A 17,016-nucleotide genomic window follows, 5' to 3' on the forward strand; every position below is an offset into this window, starting at 1 on the left:
TCAATTTCAAAATACTTCAAAATGAAAATATTAAATTAATAACATACCTGCAATATAGCTTCTAGTGTTACATTTTGCTTAAAAAGAAAAAAAGATAGTTCAGCAAAGAGTTTAATAGCAAAATTACATTTATTGAATAATCTACTTACTAAAGATAAGAGTTAATATACCTTAATTATCATTGTAAAACTGGTCTTAGATTGAGAATGAAGTTCTCTGGTTATTATAAAAATTATTTTTAAAACACCTTATAAGAACAAGGTAACTTACTGCTTTAAAATCAGCATCAACATCTGAATCTTCTAAACTTTCTTCTTGGGGAACATTTCTTTTTTTCAGTAAGTGTTCATCTCTTTTGTTCTGAAAGACAACCAATAAATAGCTAAGAATTCGTGAAGGCTGCTGTTAATGAAAAATCCACTAAAATTATTTCAACTTTATCAGGCAACTATGAAACAAACACAAAATCTCTACATAAGGATAATATGAATTAAATGTGTATACTGCAAACCCATGACAGGCCACATTCTGGATTTGATAACAAAATTAACTGCTTTAAAGGCCAGCATTCATACACAGACACCAAATTTATTAAGCACCAACTCTTTTGACCAATACTGTGCCTCCTAATCTGGAATGAAGATTTAAATTTTTAAATTTAAATTATTATTATAAAAGTCTAGCAAATATATTTCAACTAAGTATGCAAGCTTTCTTCAACTTCCTGCTAATGGTTGCCTGAAGCAATTTATTCAGAAGTCAGCTTAATGAAAAAGTTTACTTCTCAAATGTTAAGGTTTGTATGTTTGTTAGGAGTGGGGGGAATGGGAATTCATTAGCATAAATGCTATCTATTTGCTATAATCTCAGATTTTAACTCTTGTTATCTGGCTTTTCTTTTTTGTTTTTTTAATCATCTTAACCTTTTCTTTTTTTTTTCTGGCTGCACAGCACAGCATGTGGGATCTTAGTTCCCCAGTCAGGGATTGAACCTGTGCCCCCTGCCGTGGAAGCGCAGTGTTAACCATTGGACTGCCAGGGAAGTCCCCTATCTGGCTTTTGCAACAGCATGATACTTCTACATTTTATGGGATTTCAACTGTTTGTAATGGCAACCTGTGCCATTTTACATAATATATAGATTAAACCAAAATTTCCTCTAAGATTTTAGTTTGTCTACAGGATTAAGTCAAAGTAAATTAGATAAAAGACTAAATGATATCTAAGATTCTTTTCAATTTAAAATTTCAAGACCTTCTAGTCTTCAAAACAATATTTACAGAAGTGTTTGATTACAATAGAAAGCTACTGATGAGATATTGAGGTTAAAATTCAGATCAAATAGGAAAATTAAAACTAGAAATAGACATCTGAAGCTTACTGGCTTATCTGCATGACATCTACTTGTGTGCTATGTACAAGTAAGCATGTTTAAACAGATGCTTATGTATATGTTAATCCTTAAGAGATTACCAACTTCAAATTATATCACAGCATACTTATTTAGTAACTACTCAAATAATTAATTCTACATTATTTAAAAATTAATGCAACTCACAAATATGAAAATCCATGAATTCACATTTTATAGTCCCAAGTGGCTCCCCACAAAATACTTATTAATTTATAGAGGAAAAACTTGGCAGACAGCATCTTGACCAAGTGGCAAAGGTTATCATCAAGAGAAAAGGAAGAGGTCTTCCCTGGTGGTGCAGTGGTTAAGAATCCGCCTGCCAATGCAGGGGACACGGGTTCAAGCCCTGGTCCGGGAAGATCCCACATGCCGCGGAGCAACTAAGCCCATGTGCCACAACTACTGAGCCTGCGAGCTACAACTGCTAAGCCCGCGTTCTACAACTACTGAAGCCCATGCACCTAGAGCCCGTGTTCCACAACAAGAGAAGCCACTGCAACGAGAAGCCCGCGTACCGCAACAAAGACCCAATGCAGCCAAACAATAAATAAAATAAATAAATATATTTTTTAAAGGTGACCAAAAAAAAAGAGTAAAGGAAGAATCTGTATAACACAGGGAACTCTACTCAATACCCTGTAATGGCCTATATGGGAAAGAATCTAAAAGAGTGGATATATGTGTATGTTTATGTATAGCTGATTCACTCTACTGTACACCTGAAACTAACACAACATTGTAAATCAACTACACTCCAATAAAAATTAAAAAGAAAAAAATTTTCAAATACATTAAAAAAAAAAAGAGTAAAGGAAAAATCAACATGGTATGCCTTCTGGTCTGATATACCAAGAAAACAATATCATCTTGGTGGTACTCCTGACCAAAATAATAATAATAGTAGTGGTAGTAGTAGTAATAACAACCACCTGAGAAAAGTCGAACAAACCCAAATCTGCCATTCTATTAAAAAGCCAGTCTGTACTCTTCAAATACACAGTCATAAAAGATAAAGACTGGGGCTTCCCTGGTGGCGCAGTGGTTGAGAGTCCGCGTGCTGATGCAGGGGACACGGGTTCATGCCCCAGTCCGGGATGATCCCACATGCCGCGGAGCGGCTGGGCCTGTGAGCCATGGCCGTTGAGCCTGCGCTCTGCAACGGGAGCGGCCACAACAGTGAGAGGCCCGCGTACCGCAAAAAAAAAAAAAAAAAAAAAGAGATAAAGACTGAAGAACTGGATCAAACAAGACTTAAGAAACATGACAACTAACTGCAATGTCTAATCCTGGACTGGATCTTTTTATAAAGGACATTATTGGGAAAAAACTAGCAAACTATGAGTGGGGGCCTAAGGACTGGATAGTAGAAATTTATCTACGTGACCTTGACAAACACACTGTGGTTACGTTGAAAGGTGTATGAACTGATGTATTAATGATGTATTAAGGGTGTAAGGGAGCACCACACCACTATATATATATATACATATATATACATATACACACACACACACACACACACACACACAGATCAGAGAGAAAGTGAGAATAAGGCAAATATCGGAAAATGCTAAGAATCAAGGAAGCTGGGTGCTGAGTGATGGGTGTACTTTTTTAAAAAAATTATTTATTTATTTTTGGCTGCGTTGGGTCTTTGTTGCTGTGTGTGGGCTTTCTCTAGTTGTGTCAAGCGGAGGCTACTCTTCATTGCAGTGGGTGGGCTTCTCATTGCAGTGGCTTCTCTTGTTGCGGAGCACAGGCTCTAGGCGCACGGGCTTCAGCAGCTGTAGCACACAGGCTCAATAGCTGTGGCACATGGGCTTAGTTGCTCCGTGGCATGTGGGATCTTCCCAGACCAGGGCTCGAACCTGTATCCCCTGCACTGGCAGGCAGATTCTTAACCACTGCACCACCAGGGAAGTCCCTTAAATTCCGATTTTTTTATTCTCTACTTGCTATAAACTTCTCTTGTAAAGTTAACACTTCAACTGTATTGCACAGGTTCTGACATGTAGCATCTTCCTATTGTTCATATCTTGGTATTAACTAATTTCCATTAGGATTTCTTGATGCCCAAGGTATTTAGAAGTGCTTACTTTTTTCCCACAATTATGAGGTTTTTGTAACTATCTCATTCACTGATTTCTCATTTAATTGTTTTGTGATCAGAGAACGAAGTCTGAACAACACTGAAATTAGCTGACATTTACTTTATACCAGAGTTTCCTGAAGTTTCTCAGTCTATAGGCCTAAGTGTAGGCCAAAGGAAGTACCCCCCAGTTTCCTTTATCAGGTGGTTAGGTCCAAACAACTTAATAGTAATTTGGGGGGAAAAACACAGAAGTTAAAAGAAAATAATTTTATTTCACTCAGACAAAATATGTGATTGAAAAAAACAGTGCAATCTAATGTTTAAATTGTGAACTATTTCAAGATCTAATGATTCTGTGGTATCTGAAATGTTAAGTGTCACTGTGTTTCTCACAAAAATTTAGAATATCCCAAGGTATTACTTTGATTCACTATGGAGCCCCATGGTACCTCACTGCACAGGGTAGCAACTATGGCTTTATACTATCACAAAACCAATTTTCAAATATGCATGGGGTTTATATGTGTTTATTAGATAATATTCACATATTAAGCTATTTACACCTTTCTATCTCCTGTTAACTAGTGTGTTTACTGTTGACAAAAGTTCTCCCACAATGATTATGTCTTTTGACAAATTTCTCCTTGTAATTTTGTCGATTTTGGCTTACATATATTTGGGCATACACAAGTTTAGTATTATTATACCTTCTTAGTAAGTTGTTTCTTTTATCAAAAATTAAGTAACAACCTTCATATTTGAACTGAAAACATCCTAACATAGTCCATTTGGGGCACCCTAGGGCACGAAAATCATACTTCACTCTCAGCAAAAAAATATGTACAACCCAAGTTAAGATAATCAGTCTCTGGGCAGGTTTCTGGTGATGTGATTTAACCATTAAAGGAGGCGTCACCAAAACCAGGAACTTAAACTGTCCTTCTGCTTGTCACCTAGAGATTTTTACCCTCTTAGAGATTGTACTATAAATTCAGCACCTATAAAAGGTATCTTTTTCTTTTGTCAAGTGGGAGGGGAGCTCAGAGGATATGGAAACTGGCTTAGTTTCAACACCTACCTTATCTCCAAACACATACACACACATTACATCCATTTTAAAGTTCCTTTAGAAATCCATTATTAATCTATTATCCCATGTATGTATTTAATACTTTTTAGATCTTCTGTTTTCTGACATTTGGTTGAACCACATGGAATTGCCACTTCGTAGATCAAAAAGCTTAATTACAGGCAATTTCTTATGACTTGATCTAATATTTTTTAACTTAACAAATTCTGTTATTAATCTCTATATAAAGTTCTTCTTTTTCATTCCATCTTGAAAAAGTGGCTTGCAATCCCATACCTAAATATGTGGAACAAGTCAGCAGTCACTTCTTACATATGTGATGAAGGACAGATAATTATTTACCAGCCACACTTCAAACTTAAATAAGTAATTAAATTTGTTTTTATCCAGCAATACCCTCATTGTTTTAAATCTTTATCTAGTGCTAGTCCTGTAAAACTTAAATCTTTATTTTACAGATGAATAAATGGGGACACAGAGAACCTGGCTAAACTAAATTATATACCTGAGAAATATCAGTTAAGATTTGAACCCAGAGACTGCAGAGCTGAGACTGTGGTGGCTACAGAGACTGTTTCTTAAATATATTCTACTGCTTGCTTTTTTAAAGATGTAGTCCAACTCTGGTTGCATCTAAAGAGGTAGAAAAAAAATGCTCACAAGACAGATTTTCCCCTCAATATAAACATTTATGAAGTGACACTACTGCTGGGTGGTTACATGAATATTCACCCAGGAGTTTTATATATTATCTTTACATTTTGGGCACTCTGCTCAATGTGTTATACCTCAACTGAAAATTGGAGGGAAAAAAACATTACTTGTTCATCAATCAGGTAAAAATCTGACAACCTAACACAAATTATTGTTCCTGAAGAATCACTTAACTGATCTTAACAAATGGCTGCTTTTCTTCTTTTCAAATGGATTCTAATTTACTAATTCAGGGTTTTTTAATTAAAACTTCTATTGAGATAATTGTAAATCTGCATGCAGTTGTAAGAAATAATGCAGAAATCCCTCGTACACTTTGCCCAGGTTTCCACAATAGTAACACTTTGCAAAACTATAGTAAAACGTCACAACCAGGACACTGACATTGATACAATCCACTGATTTTATTCAGATTTTCTGTCTTACTTGCATTCACTGTATGTGTGTTTATGTGTATTTAGTTCTATACGACTTTATCACCTGTATATGTTCTTGTATCCACCATTATAGTCAAGATACTGAACAGTTCCAAAACCAGAAAATGCCCTCTCACCTCCCAGCCCCTACCAACCCCCAGTAACCACTAATCTGTCCTCCATTTCCAAAATTTTATCATTTGAAAAATATTCTATGACTGTAATCGTACAGTATATAATCTTTTTGTGATGGGCTTTTTTTGCCCAGCATAATTCTCTGGAAATTCATGCAAGCTGCTGCTTCTATCAGTAGTTTGCGTGTTTTCCAGAGTGTCTGTACCATTTTACATTCCCACCAGCAATGTATGAGTGATCCAGCTTCTCTGTATCCCCACCAGCATCTGTTATTACCACTGTTTTGTTATTTTGGCCACTCTGATACATGCTTTTAGCTTGTCTTAGTCCGTATTTCCCTGATGGCTAATGATGCATTAATCATCAGCAGCAGCAGCAGCATGACTGCTGTTGGTATATCTCCTTTAATGAAATGTCTCTTAATATCTTTTACCCATTTTCTAATTGGATTGTTTGGGTTTTTTTTTTTTTACTACTGAGCTTTAAGAGTTCATTACATATGCTAGATGCCAGTCCTGTAATGGATATGTGGTTTTCTTCCAGTCTCTAGCTTGTATTTTCATCCTATTCACATGGGCTCTCACAGAGCAAAATTTTTAAATTTGTTAACATCCGATTTTCCTTTTATGGATTATGATTTTGTGGTGAAGTATAAGAACTCTTTGCCTGGTTCTAGATCCTGATGATTTTCCTCCAATTTTTTGTTTCTAAAAGCCTTATGCTTTACTTTTACATCTAGGATCCATTTTGTGTTTTTGTATAAGGTGTGAGATTTAGGTTGAGGTTCTTTTTCTTTTCTTTTTGCCTATGGATGTCCAATTGTTCTAGTACTGTACCATTTGTTTAAAACGCTATCCTTCGTCCATTAAATTAGTTGGGTGTTTTTGTATGGGCTGATCTCTGGGTTCTATCTCTGTTCCACTGATGTCTATCCTTCTGCCAGTACCACACAGTGTTCATCACTGTAGCTATTCTAGCAGCCTTAATATTGCGTAGAGCAACTGCTCCTATTTTACTCTTTATCAGGATTATTTTAGCTCTTCTAGAGCTTGTGTCTTTCCATGTACTTTTTAGGATAAGCTTGTCTATGTCTACAAAAAAACCCCGGAGAGAGTTTGAAAACAGATAAACTTGAGAACAGGCATCTTTACTAAGTCAATGACCACAGTATACGCCTCTCCATTTACTTAAGTCTTATTTGATTTCTTTCCTCAGCATTTTATAATATTCAGCATACAGATCCTATACATGTTTTCTTAATGTATATCAAGGTATTTTATGTTCTTTGGAGTGCTTATAAATGGCGCTGTGCTTTTAATTTTGGTTTCTGCAAGCTCATTGTTAGCATATATAAGTGATTAACTTTTATGTGTGATCTTGTTTTCTGTGACCTTGCCAAACTCACTTATTAGTTCTAGAAACTTTTTTCTAGATTCTTCAGCATTTTTTTTTAACATCTTTATTGGGGTATAATTGCTTTACAATGGTGTGTTAGTTTCTGCTCTATAACAAAGTGAATCAGTTATACATATACATATGTTCCCATATCTCTTCCCTCTTGCGTCTCCTTCCCTCCCACCCTCCCTATCCCACCCCTCCAGGCGGTCACAAAGCACTGAGCTTCTTCAGCATTTTTTACATAGATAATCATGTCATCTAGAAATAGGGAGAGTTTTATTTCTTCTGTTCCAAATTACGTCTTTTTATTTCTTTTTCTTGACTTACAGCACTGGCTAGAACTTCCAGCACTACAATAAATAAGAGTGGTGAGAATGGACATCCATGTCTTGTTCCCAGATCTTAGGGGGAAAGCATTTAGTCTTTCACCATTAAGTATGATGTTAGCTATGAGGTTTTTTGTAGATGCTGTTTATCAAGTCCAGGTAATCCCCTTCTATGTCTAATTTGTTGAGTTTTATCAGGAATGGGGTGTCAAGTGCTTTTTCAGCATCAATTGATATGATCATATGACGCTTCCTCTTTAGCTTGTTAATATGGGGAATTTAGGCTTTTTTTGTTTTTAGGCTATTTTTAAAAAGAGATATTTTATTTAAGTCAGACAGCTAAAACAAGTACTGGATCTGATCAGTCCAATGGGCATTTTGGTGGTGTTTTTCTTTATGTAAGAACTCAACCTGCCCCAATCCCAGATCTAATGACAGTAAAGTACTATGGCATATCTGACTGATCAATCACCAAGAGAAGATGATATCAAGTTTAATACAATGTGCCAAAGTTATGAATGCCAGTGACAGGTTTTGGATCAATTTTCAATTTATAAGGCATTATTCACTTAAACATTTACACTGAGAGGCATTATAGCATAACGGTTAAAAGCTCAGCTCTGCCATTTTTCAGCTGTGTGACTTTATGCAAGTTATTTAATTCCTATGTAATTCTGTTTTCAAAATGATATAAAACACAAATACAGACTTCTGTGTAAGTGTTGATGCATAAGGGCCTAATTAAATAAGAAAGCAAGAGATCAAGGAGACAAAAGAAAAGAGTTCAAACAAAAAGAGTCTGAGGCCAGTAAAGCACTACATATTAATAACTAGATTTCACCCTCAATTTTTATAGATCAGTATCAGTGTTATTCAAAGTATGGTCACTGGCTAAATGTCCTTGAACAAATTATTTGTTGTAGGTTTGCTACAAGATAAGGAACTTGTGTTAGTAATCAACTGTGAAAATAAACACACCATTTAGTTCCATTATTCATTTATTTAGGCAGAAAGACTTTGGTGGTAAAGGAAGCAGTGTCTTGTTTAACATTTTGACACAAGCTCCCTGACTTGTCACAGATCAGTGCTTCTGAGCACTGTTCTATATCTAAAGTGTTTTTCTTAAAGCTTCAATAAATGATTTAAATTTAAGTAAAAATTTAAGATATCATAATTCAATTAAATTCTTGAACATGAGCATGTAATGAGTACCAACTACATGTCCAGAATTTGACTGGGCATTTTGGGATGGGCTAGGAGAGAGACCTGGGAGTACTGGGGTTGAGGGTCGGGGCTGGGTCAGGGAGTGTGGTTACTACCTTCACTTTAGAAGCTTACCATCTAACAGAAGTGTGTAGAGCTCATCTAAGAAACTGGGAACTAGTTCTCTTTCTTGTATTTTCAAGAATCTCAATGTCAGTAATAACAATGCTGTGACTGTCTCCTCAATGGAGCAATAGAGACAGCAAGGCTGAAATCAGAGGCAGACACTCTGACCATAAAGAGTGGAGGAATCTTCTTTTGAAGGGCTCTACACACCTCCAGAGAATTATATCAAAATCAATTAAGCTTTGAAGTATAGGCTTTGTTTCAGGAAAGGGTCACTTTCTGCTGCTTACTTAGGGAATTCTGAAATGTGAAATAAGGAACTGCTTGAGATTTCTTCAGTTAATTTTATTTTGATCCTCCTACAAGGATTTTTCAGGAATTAATCATAGTAATTGAAAAGGAAATAATGTTATCCAGAAGGAAAAAAAAGAGGAGATAAGAAAGCGGTCTCTAAAGAAACCAAGGTGAATATTTAAAAAGATGTATGTACTCTTGGGGCTTCCCTGGCGGCGCAGTGGTTGAGAGTCCGCCTGCTGATGCAGGGGACACGGGTTCGTGCCCCGGTCCGGGAAGATCCCACAGGCCGCGGAGCGGCTGGGCCCGTGAGCCGTGGCCGCTGAGTCTGCGCGTCAGCGGGAGAGGCCACAACGGTGAGAGGCCCGCGTACCGCAAAAAAAAAAAAAAAAAAGATGTACTCTGATAAGCAAGAAATTTTAATTCTATTAATTAAATACCGAGGGCAGCACAAGTATAAAAGGAACAAATCACCAAATATAAATATAAGTGAATAGCTTAGATTTATAAGCATATCAGAAGGGCGAAAAAGCTTAAAACAGGAGAGGATTCTGAGTAATACTAAGACCAATACAAAAGTTTCAGAATTGTATTCCAAGCATGAAAAGTTAAGGGAAAGTGAAGGTTCACATCTGGGGAGAGCTGGTGTAATGTGAAGAGATAACAACAAATGAATAATTACTTAATTCCAATTTTATTCCTATCAGCTCTATTACAGAGAATGATCTTTACATGATGAATGAAAAACCAGATACAAAAAGATACACACCATTCTATTTATATAAAGTTCAAAATATGCAAAATATGTAAAATAATCTATAATGTTAGAAATCAGGGTAATGGTTGCCTTTGGGGGAAAGCAGAAACTGTGAAGGGGCCTTGGGATACAGGTAGTGTTTCTTTCTTGATCTAGGAGCTGGTTACACAAATGTGTTCACTTTGTGAAAATTCATCAAGCTGTACACTTAAGTTGTGTTGACTTTTCTGTAGGTGTGTTATATGTTAATAAAAAGTTAAAAAGAAAAGAAAAAGAAGCTAAGTCCAAAGTGTTACGACTGGCAAGGAGCTCACCTTACTTTATTAAGCTAAGGTTTAGTTCACTTCTCTGGTCCAAATGACCCAAGGAGCTGAAAAAACTTGCACTGATGTTAATCTGTAAGTATCCATGAAGTTAAGGAGTTGAAAGAACATGGGATTAGCAAGTATTTTTCGAATTTAATAAAAAATGGAGCAGAGGGGGTACAGGAGAATGGATCTCAGGAACTATATACTATACCAAGGAGCATAACATCGATGCTGAGTAAAAATTAATAACACAAAGTGGGTATGATAATACTTATTGAGTAAATAAATGCACAGGTCCATTTGATTCTAGTGACTCACTGAGAGAGTGTGTACTCTCAGAATCAAGACCTTCTTTCTCTCTAAAACTGAAAAGTTTCAAGATGATAATTTAATATATGAGTTTTAGGAGTGAATTAGATCAAGAAAATCTAATCTAAGACAAACACAAAGATTTAGAAATAAGTTTCAAATCTATTTTTTTAAATGTACATGTATACAGACAGAATTTATTATGTGTACTTTGTTAACTGGTAATTAAAATTTGCTTAAAATAAAATCTGATTGCATGAAAATACAATCTAATGAAGGTAATTCAAAAATAATGGAAGAAAAGAAATTTTAACAGTAGTTGCATTCAATTGGTAAGATATAAGATTATTCTACTTTATTTTTCTAAAGTGTCTTTAACAAGCACATTTAACTTTTTTTTTTTTTTCCACATTTAACTTTTACATGAGGAAGGTGGAGGAATTCTGTCTAGCACATAGCCCACATAGAAAGAGGTTATTAAGAAAAAACAATGGTAACTTCATCAGATGTTGTGAGAATTTCAATGACAGTGGTAAAGTACTTCACACAGTGCCTGGTAACTCAATAAATGGAAGTTTCTATAAATGTATACCATTATAAATTATTTAATGATATATTTTTATGCTGTGTAGTTTTAGGGATGCCTACTAATTTGCCATAGTATTTTCATTATTCAAGTTATAAAAAATTTTAACATCAGAAAAAGTCTAATTATTTTTTATTAAACACAAATCACTCTTACCTTTCGCAGTTCAACTGTCACTTCATTTCTGTGTCTTCGCATTGTCTAAAAAGAAAAACAAAAATTTCATAAGTATCTAAATATTGATACTGCTAGTACATAAATTAAGGTCTCTGGCATTTAAGATTTAAATTTGTTTAAGATTCTATTTTTAAGGATTAATCAGTTTAGACTTTAAATGATGAACTACAGGAGGTTAAAAAGCCAAAACTCCTGTCTATTTTACTGGATGTCTGTTGGTTAGTTTTGTGGGGAGTGGGAGGTAGAGCTTGGCTGCCTAGGATCCATCCCCATTTCCTAACTGCACCCAGGTTTCTATGGGGAATTATATACTCTCCATTGTGTACAGTCTTGATGGAACCATCTATTAAAGCATCTCACTTTCTCCTAGCAAAAACAGGGCATGAGCTTAAACTCAGCCAGCAGAACTCTCCCCTATAACTCTAAACCTAGAGCAAAATGGAAAGAAAAAAAAAAGCACATTAATTTCCAAAGGAAGCATTTGGACAAGGTAGTGAACCATGCCTATATCCTGAACTTGCTGTGTTCCTAGTTACCTGGTTTCCGTAACTCATTCTTTGAACCACCTCATATTCTTTTATTTTACTTTTCTACTTTTTTCATCTTTTTATTATGGAAATAGAAAAGTTGAAGAGTAGTGGGCACAGAGAACACCCAGAGAGTAATTCAAACAATGGGACCCCAAGTGGTGAGTGCACAAGGGCAGGGCCCCAGGACAGAGCCAGAGGAGGTGGAAGAGGCAGCCGGGCTGGGGGTGGAGCACAGGAGACCCGAAGAAGGCGTGTCCCAGAGGCCAGGTGCCGACGGGCGGATGAGCCACAAGGAAGCTTCCAGAAACCCTGACAAGTGCTTGGGTGGAACCCTGGTGGGAAGGCCGCCATAGTTTCTAAAAAGCACCCAGCAAAGGTAACAGAGACGCTGAGTACTGGCAATCCTTGATTTCAAGGAGTCTTGCTCCAGGCCAGCAGTTTGTGAACCTCAGAGTCCACACTGGTGAGGAAGCAGGGTCCTCGGGGGCACAGCAGTCCAGGACACCTTTTGAGCACTTCTCAAGCATCATGGCAGGCCCTTCTCACAGCAGCCCTGCTGGGTCGTCCTCATCGTCCCTGGTCCTCAGGTAAGAAAGCCTGTAGGGGTCCCCCGACTTTAAGGAGCGGCTCCTGGCCTCTCCTGGGGATGGAGCCCCAGGGCCCTGTGGGCAGGCACCACCTTGCTCCATCTGCAGGTGCACCGTCTCTAGAGGCTTCTTCTTTCTCTGAGTCGGCAGGGTCTGCCCGGAACCCCCACCTCATATTCTTCTAATAAATTATGGTTTTGCTCTTAAGTCAGCCAGAGCTGATTTTTGATGCTTGCAACTAATGTATTCTATTGCAAACGATTCATGTTTAAAAAAAGTAAATGCCTCATTGTCATGGCCTTAAAATCACATAAAAATGAAAATAAATTTGGGATAGATATTTTGTATCAAAAGATAAAGAAGTATCCTTCTACAATTTACTAAGAGGCTCTATCAGGAATGTCTTAACAGGAATTAGTGAAATGACTAGATATCCCTTCTCCCCTTGACATAGTGATTTAATGCATTACTTTATTACACATACAAATACGATAAATGGTTACATTTTCAGAATAAAGGCTACATGTTATGGTATATTATTATTTTAATATACTGCTAGATTCAGTATGTTATTATTTTATTTAATGATTCTTTTGTTATGGTACCTCTGTCAAGTTTTCTTAAACTGCAGTGATAAATTAATCTCTTTGCAGGGAAAAAATATCCCATGGAACCCAAATTACAAACTTTGTTAAATATATTGAAATATTAACCTAGATATAAACTCGTGCTTAAATATAGATATATATTAAATATAAACAAAACTACCAAACAAAATTCAAATTAGTAACATTTATTTAATGTGATGGAATGATGCACTGATAAAACTATTATCACTAATAGGGTTCAAAAGTACAAAGAAAGAGCCCTGAATCTAATTCTATATTTAATATGTTTCTGCATTTAGGCTTCAACACTATCAATACAGAGAATGCTTTATGTATAAATCAATCATACAAACTGTAATAAATATTGAGCAATCAAATACCAATATTAATGAAGTGTTATTTGATCACTCTGTAAAGAAAGCTGTCTTTATTCACTTGAAGATTAGAATTGCACCAATTGTCAAAATTTGCCTGTATAAACATCTAATCCAATTGTTACTAGAGCTGAGAAGAAAAAGTATTTTCATGGCAATAACTATTACATTTAATTGTTTACAAATTGTTATAAGATAGTACACAACAAAAAGACCCAGGCAGCCTATCTCCTCCAAAATATGATCAAGTTACTGCTACACTGTAATTTCCATTAAAGTGCTACTTCAGCTTGGATAGAAGTGATGAGTTAACTTCTGAAGTACTCTAAATTAGGAATCCACACTTCACAGGGGGTTAGTTAGCATGTGAAGTGCCCAAATCAGAGGTTAGCTCCCAATTAGTAAGTGTTTTGAATATCAACATCTGAATTTAGACATGTGTTTGTTAATCAGCATAAAAGATGTTGGAAATAATTTTATATTGCTGAACTGGAATTCTTCAAGATATACGGATTAACTAGAAACACTGTACAAGTGTCTTGATTCTTACCTGTTTGCGGTTTAAGAATCTGACAAGCCCTGCAATCTGTCTTCAGAGAAGTTTCTGAGTCTAAGTTTCCTTTTGATCCTGTGTCCCACCCCATCTTCGAGGATTCTGTCTGCTAATCCTAGTCAGATCTTTCTGGTATCTGCTGAGGGTTGAAGTTTTATTACAAGGTAGTACAGTCTAAAAGAGCTAAACCCATAAAACAAGCTATATGACTTTTTGTGACTGCTTGCTAATACATGTTTGTATGGGTAGCAAATTCTGTCTAAGGCTTGTTTTATTATTTTATTATATATAACTCACTGGGAATTCCCTGGCGGTCCAGTGGTTAGGACTCAGCACTTTCACTACCAAGGGCCTGGATTCAATCCCTAGTTGGGGAATTGAGATCCCACAAGCCGCACAGAGCGGCCAAAAAGAAAGAAAAAAAAGAAAAAAGAAGAAAAATAACGTAACTCACTGATAGTAAAATTTCTAAGGAAAACCACCTATTGCCCTCACCTATCTATATAAAGGCCTCCTATTCATCTAAAAGAACCTATGAGTGTAAATGGCCAAATGGCTTAGGTCAGTTAACAACAGGTACTGACTACTATCTATGATACAAGTACCTTTGAGTTAGTCATCACTCATTCTCCTCTCTGTTTAAGTTACAGAAAAAGGCTTCTTCTTAGGGCCTCTCCTCCCTTACATTCTTCCCAAGTGAGCTCATCTACTCTTAAGTCTTCGATTACTGTTTGAAGACCACTCCCAAATATCTATCTTTATTCAGCTCTCTTGCCTGGGCTTCAAATCTGTAAGTATAATATTCACTCATTTGATAAAAATTTACTAAATTCAACCAAAATGCTCCAGGGCAATATGCCTGCAACTAGGAGGCAAGTATAGCAATTACAGTCTAGTACAGTGGTGAGCAAACTGCAGCCTATGGGCCAATTCTGGCAAGCTGTCTATTTTTGCAGGACCCCACAGGAATAGTTCGTATATTTTTAAGTGGTTACATTATAAATGATATTGTGTCTACATTAACTTAATTTTTGTCTCTTGGCCCACAAAGCCTACAATATTTACTATCTCTTTTAAGAAAAAGTTTGCCAGCAGCTGTTCTAGGGAAAAAGATGGTAGTAATAAGCAGTAACACGAGTCTGTTAAATGTTAAGATAGGAAAGTAAATAATAAAGTTCTATACCAGAAGGAGACATGATCAGAGGGTCAGGAAAAGGTTCGCTGAAGAATTAAAATATGTGTGCATGTGTATATGTTTAGGATTAGAGGACAGATAATTTTAAGGCCTCAAACTCAGCTGCTTAAATATCACACCTGCTCCCCCATCTTCCCCTCCCAAAAAAACACCCCCTACGATTCCATGAATATTCCCAATATTAGGAAACAGTGCAATCATCCAAACCGTTGCACGAACCCCCATCCTGGGAGATCATCCATGTCTACTCACTCTCTCATTCTCTGACATCCAATGGAGTCACCAAAATAGGATTCAAACCTTCTAGCTTTATTGCCACTATCCTAGACTAAGCCACCATCATGTCACATGTCACCCGGATCACTACTAGTCTCCTAGTCTCCTTCTACGCACTGAATCAGTTTTCCACAATGCAGCCAGATCATTCTTTTTTTTAATGCAAACCTGTGTTGCCATTCTCTTGAATAAAACCTCTCAATGGGACTTCCCTGGCGGTCTAGCGGTTAAGACTCTGTGCTTCCAATGCAGGGAGTGCAGGTTCAATCCCTGGTAGGGGAAATAAGATCCCACATGCCACACGGCCGAAAAAAAAGTTACCAAGACAGCCAAACCAAAACCCCATGGATAAAATCTACAAGATTGGGTGACAAGGTAACCCCACGAATTCTCAAATACAAGAAGGATCTGGTTAAATCACCAACTATAGGACTCACATGGGCTCAGCATATCTGCAGAAGGAAACACAAGAGCAGAAGTTACTGGGTAACTGAAGGACTTGAGGGGAGGAGAACCCCAAATCATGAATCGTTAGAGTTTAGAAAGGCAATTTGAGAATAGCTGCAAATGAAAGGGATCTTCTGCACATGCTAACGTTGTAAAATATGACGAGAGTAGACTCAAAAACAAGGGGCTGAAGTCCCCCTACCTGGAAAAAGCCCTATAACTGAAAATAAATTTCCAGGAAAAGAATTCCAAGTGATCTGGGCTTCCCTGGTGGTGGAGGGGTTAAGAATCTGCCTGCCAATGCAGGGCACATGGGTTCGAGCCCTGGTCCTGGAAGATCCCACATGCCGCGGAGCAAGTAAGCCCGTGCGCCACAACTACTGAGCCTGCGCTGTAGCACCCACGAGCCACAACTACTGAAGCCTGCGCACCTAGAGCCCGTGCTCCGCAACAAGAGAAGCCACCGCAAAGAAAAGCCCGCTCACCACAACAAAGAGTAGCCCCCGCTCTCAGCAACTAGAGAAAACCCGCGTGCAGCAGCGAAGACCCAATGCAGCCAAAAATTAAATAAATGAATAAATAAATTTATAAACAAACAAACAAAGAATTCCAAGTGATCAAGACATGCTCAATTGGGGCAAAGTAAAGAGAGGATCCAGATCAAAGTGGGTTAGTGAAACAAGAGCCAGATCTCAGAAAATAGGAAGATATATAAATAAATAAATATATATATATTTTATTTAATCACTTAAAAAAAACAGAAGGGGGTCTAGAGTGGTAAAGCTAGAAAAGCTATTCTGACCCCCCACTCACTCCAAAGAGTTCAGGAAAACCTATTATAAAGTATACAATATAAAAGGGTTGGGGTCAAATTCTATGCCATAAGACACAAGGAGCAGAATGATGCAATAAAAGACTACCAAAAAGCTGTACCAACAAAACATGTAAAAATTATATCCTAGAGAATGATAGAAGATGTGAAAGAACATTATAATCAGAATTAGAAACACTCAGTAATGAGGTACTAGAAATCAGGAAAGAATCTGAAATAAAAGAAAAAAATATTTCAGAAAGGAAACCTAACCAAGAAAAATAACACAA

At 36.9% G+C, this 17,016-nt stretch overlaps 1 protein-coding gene across 1 annotated transcript in view; it reads right to left on the reverse strand.

The window, feature by feature from the left end:
* The window catches only part of KPNA3 (karyopherin subunit alpha 3), a 91,744-nt gene that overhangs the window by 29,527 nt on the left and 45,201 nt on the right, over positions 1-17,016 (reverse strand). The window contains exons 2-4 of the mRNA XM_067712949.1: positions 11,325-11,369; positions 271-360; positions 48-77 (exon numbers count right to left, since the gene is read on the reverse strand). Coding sequence (XP_067569050.1) covers positions 48-77; positions 271-360; positions 11,325-11,369 — 165 coding nt within the window. The remainder of the gene's footprint in view (positions 1-47; positions 78-270; positions 361-11,324; positions 11,370-17,016) is intronic.

Source organism: Pseudorca crassidens, chromosome 18, assembly GCF_039906515.1.
Source record: "Pseudorca crassidens isolate mPseCra1 chromosome 18, mPseCra1.hap1, whole genome shotgun sequence".
NCBI lineage: Eukaryota > Metazoa > Chordata > Mammalia > Artiodactyla > Delphinidae > Pseudorca > Pseudorca crassidens.